At 31.1% G+C, this 2,996-nt stretch overlaps 1 protein-coding gene across 1 annotated transcript; it reads right to left on the reverse strand.

Annotated features, from left to right (window-relative positions):
- Positions 1 to 673: 673 nt before the first annotated feature.
- LOC111317619 (sphinganine C4-monooxygenase 1-like) lies at positions 674 to 2,469 on the reverse strand. Its single transcript, XM_022920055.2, has 2 exons — positions 2,092 to 2,469; positions 674 to 1,397 (listed from the first exon to the last, which is right to left on the reverse strand). The coding sequence occupies exons 1-2, from the start codon at positions 2,314 to 2,316 to the stop codon at positions 840 to 842; spliced, it is 783 nt and encodes a 260-aa protein (XP_022775790.2). The 5' UTR covers positions 2,317 to 2,469; the 3' UTR covers positions 674 to 839.
- Positions 2,470 to 2,996: the final 527 nt, after the last annotated feature.

Consider the following 2,996-nt stretch of genomic DNA (forward strand, 5'->3'; position numbering starts at 1 on the left):
ATTAGGCTAGTGATGTTAATGATTGATGCTCTACAACTAGTTATTATGTTTTTTTTAGGTGATTCTTTAATATCTTGAAAAAGCAAAAAGTAGATAGTTATGGCACGTTCAAGTGTTGAAGTAGAGTATAAAGCTTTATTTGACACTACAACATAAATTATGTGGTTGTATCGATTACTTATAGATTTAGGTGTTGACATGCCTACTCTTATTCCATTCTTTTGTGATGGTAAGAGTGCATTTCAAATTGCTCACAGTGATATTTTTTATGAACGGACGAAGCATATTGAAATAGATTGTCATTTTATCAAACAGGAGATACACAAATGCACCATCATGCTACTACATATTTTTTCTTCTGAATCACAAGTGGCAAATCTTTTTACAAAGTTTCTTTCAAGTTCAGGATTTTGTTATTTAGTTTCCAAACTCCAGATGTTTCATTTTGAACTATCTTCAATTTGAGGGGGTTGTTAAAATGTATATTATGTTTAGTTGACTTATAAGGTTAGGCTTTATTTTTGGATATATCTCGTGGGCTTTAAACCCAATTATATATTTGTGTATATATATATATATATGTATTTTACAATCCTAGAAATAATTAATGTTGTTTTTTCACTCTTCAAGTCATAAAAAATTATCATAAAAACTGAGTTTTTAGGCAAGTACTAAAACAATACAACATCATAATTTTTTTAAAAGAGCATAACTAATAACATAGACTATGAGTTTTTGCAATGAAGCATGGGCATATTTCTAGTTTATATTACAATCAAACCCAAAAGAAAAGCAAATAAGTGCATATAGAGTGCGTTCATTGCAAAACTCATTAATGATCAATCATCCTTCAACTCTTTTATAGCTCGTACTTCGAAGCCCCCTTCTGCTCTCTTCTCAATTGAATAAGGCATATAGGTTCCCATAATTCTATCCCACATCACGAAGAATGGGGTTGAGAAGTTGTATTTGCCACCACAAAGCTGATGGTGCGTATCATGAAATGCAGAGTTGTTCCAAAAGAAGATATGAAAGGGGTTTCGAGGGAGCAACATCCCACTATGGTCATCCACTGCTTTGATAGTGGCTAAGCAGACAAAAAAGGTGGAAGTTCGAGGAGACATGCCAGCGAGGAAAGCAGCTAAGGCTGTACCAATAGCGTCGAGAAGGCGGTCAACATTATCATTGTAGAAAGCTCCATATGCATAGGGCACAACAATCCGGTGATGGTAAGAATGGAAGTGCCGATAAAAATATTTGTTGTAGTGCATGTATCTATGTATAAAATATTGTAAAGTATCCATAACCAGCATAGCTACAACAAATTGCATAGCAATAACAATATAGGAAGATGCTTGTCCTTTGGAAGCCCCAACATCATGATTTCCTCCTGTCACCTGCAAGAAATAAAGTTTTAAATCGCAAAACAAAATCATAATTTTGCCGGAAAGAGAGTATTTCATTTACAATTCTCTTTGTTGTAATTTTGTAATTAGTCAATCTCAATAAAGAATTACATATAATTTTTTATGATCCCTACACAATGTTAAATTATAATTAATTAATTGTATTACAATAATTATAAGTGATAATGTTCCCTGCTGATGATAAGCACAATCTTTGTAAAATGTTGTATATGTGTCCTATGGTTTTTCAATCAAATTATAATACAAATGAAATTACCATCACAATAAAAACTCTTTATATCTATAGATGATACAACATTGTCATTAAACTCAACTGAAAAACATAATGAAAAAAGCAAATATGTAAACAAACGAGCATGCTGCGAAAGAAAATTTGACATAAAATTATACCATTTATGCATGGAAAGATTTAAATTCCATATATCATAAAAAGCTTTAAGACTTTTTCTTTACTATTGAGATAAATTTTATGATCAATTGCTATAAATATTTGATCAAGAAATCCTCAAAGAAAGAAAATTCAAGAAAAAAAAAGAGTTGATTTATACAACGATATTAATATTTTTCTATTTTTTTGGTTAAAAAAAAAACTAAAACATGAGAAATCAAATTATTCAAAAAATTAAGTTTAAAATTACATTAAAAAAGAATTCACTGCTCATACCTTAAACATGAGGAATAACGCTATAGACTGAAAGGTTTGCTGGAGAATAACAGCTTTGATGACCGTCTTTTTGGGTACAAAATTCTTCTCCTCCTCTTCTTTCCTGGAATGCAACCTGTAATTCTCAAACCGCCCCTCGAAGATCACATACATCCCTGAGTATATCCAGTAAACAACAACTGGCATGAAAATGGCCAGCAATTCATCTGATGTAGCCAAAGCCATGACGATTTTGAACCTAATTGCCCTTCCTTCAAACTTGGGAAGAGAGGGAGACCTTTAAAGGCTTAAAATTAAGATGATCAACAATGAAAATGTGGTATATATATATATATATATATATATATTGTAAACATTTATTCTATATATGTAATACTCCACTCATAGTTGATAGTGGTTGAAGTTTTTAAAATGTAAAATGGGAAGTGAAGCAATAATAGTAATAATAATGTTTAGATTCACTCATTAACGAGCTATCATTATGTCGTTGATTGACAGTTTATAGTACTTATATATTGTTAGTGTAGTAACATTATCTCATTATAAAAAACCAAATTAGATATTACCAAGAAAAAAAGCTTGTGGTGCAATGTACAAATTGCCCTCACCAATCCAAATTTCAAATATAATTGGTTGAATTCATTATTGGATTTTGAATCTCTTTAAAGAGTACTTGGTCTTATCCCTTCCTCTCAACTTTCATGATGTTATGTATATAAAATATTATCATTACTCTTTTTCCCTTTGCTTGAATAATAGTGATAGTTGAAAAATTGCAAAACTACACCCACCCCACTGTCATTGCTTCTTGTTACTCTCTCAATCAAGCCTTATTATATGCAAATTGATTGGCCATTCGGATTTGCAAATAATTGGGGGCTGGAACTTCAACTATAAAGGCCCAG

Source organism: Durio zibethinus, chromosome 2, assembly GCF_047325235.1.
Source record: "Durio zibethinus cultivar Kanyao isolate XHJ-2024 chromosome 2, ASM4732523v1, whole genome shotgun sequence".
Taxonomy (NCBI): Eukaryota; Viridiplantae; Streptophyta; class Magnoliopsida; order Malvales; family Malvaceae; genus Durio; species Durio zibethinus.

Coding starts and splice junctions, on each gene's coding strand:
- LOC111317619 (XM_022920055.2), bottom strand. CDS start 2,316: ATGGCTTTGGCTACATCAGATGAATTGCTGGCCATTTTCATGCCAGTT. Junction 1,398..2,091: donor CGTTATTCCTCATGTTTAAG/GTATGAGCAGTG, acceptor TATTTCTTGCAG/GTGACAGGAGGAAATCATGA.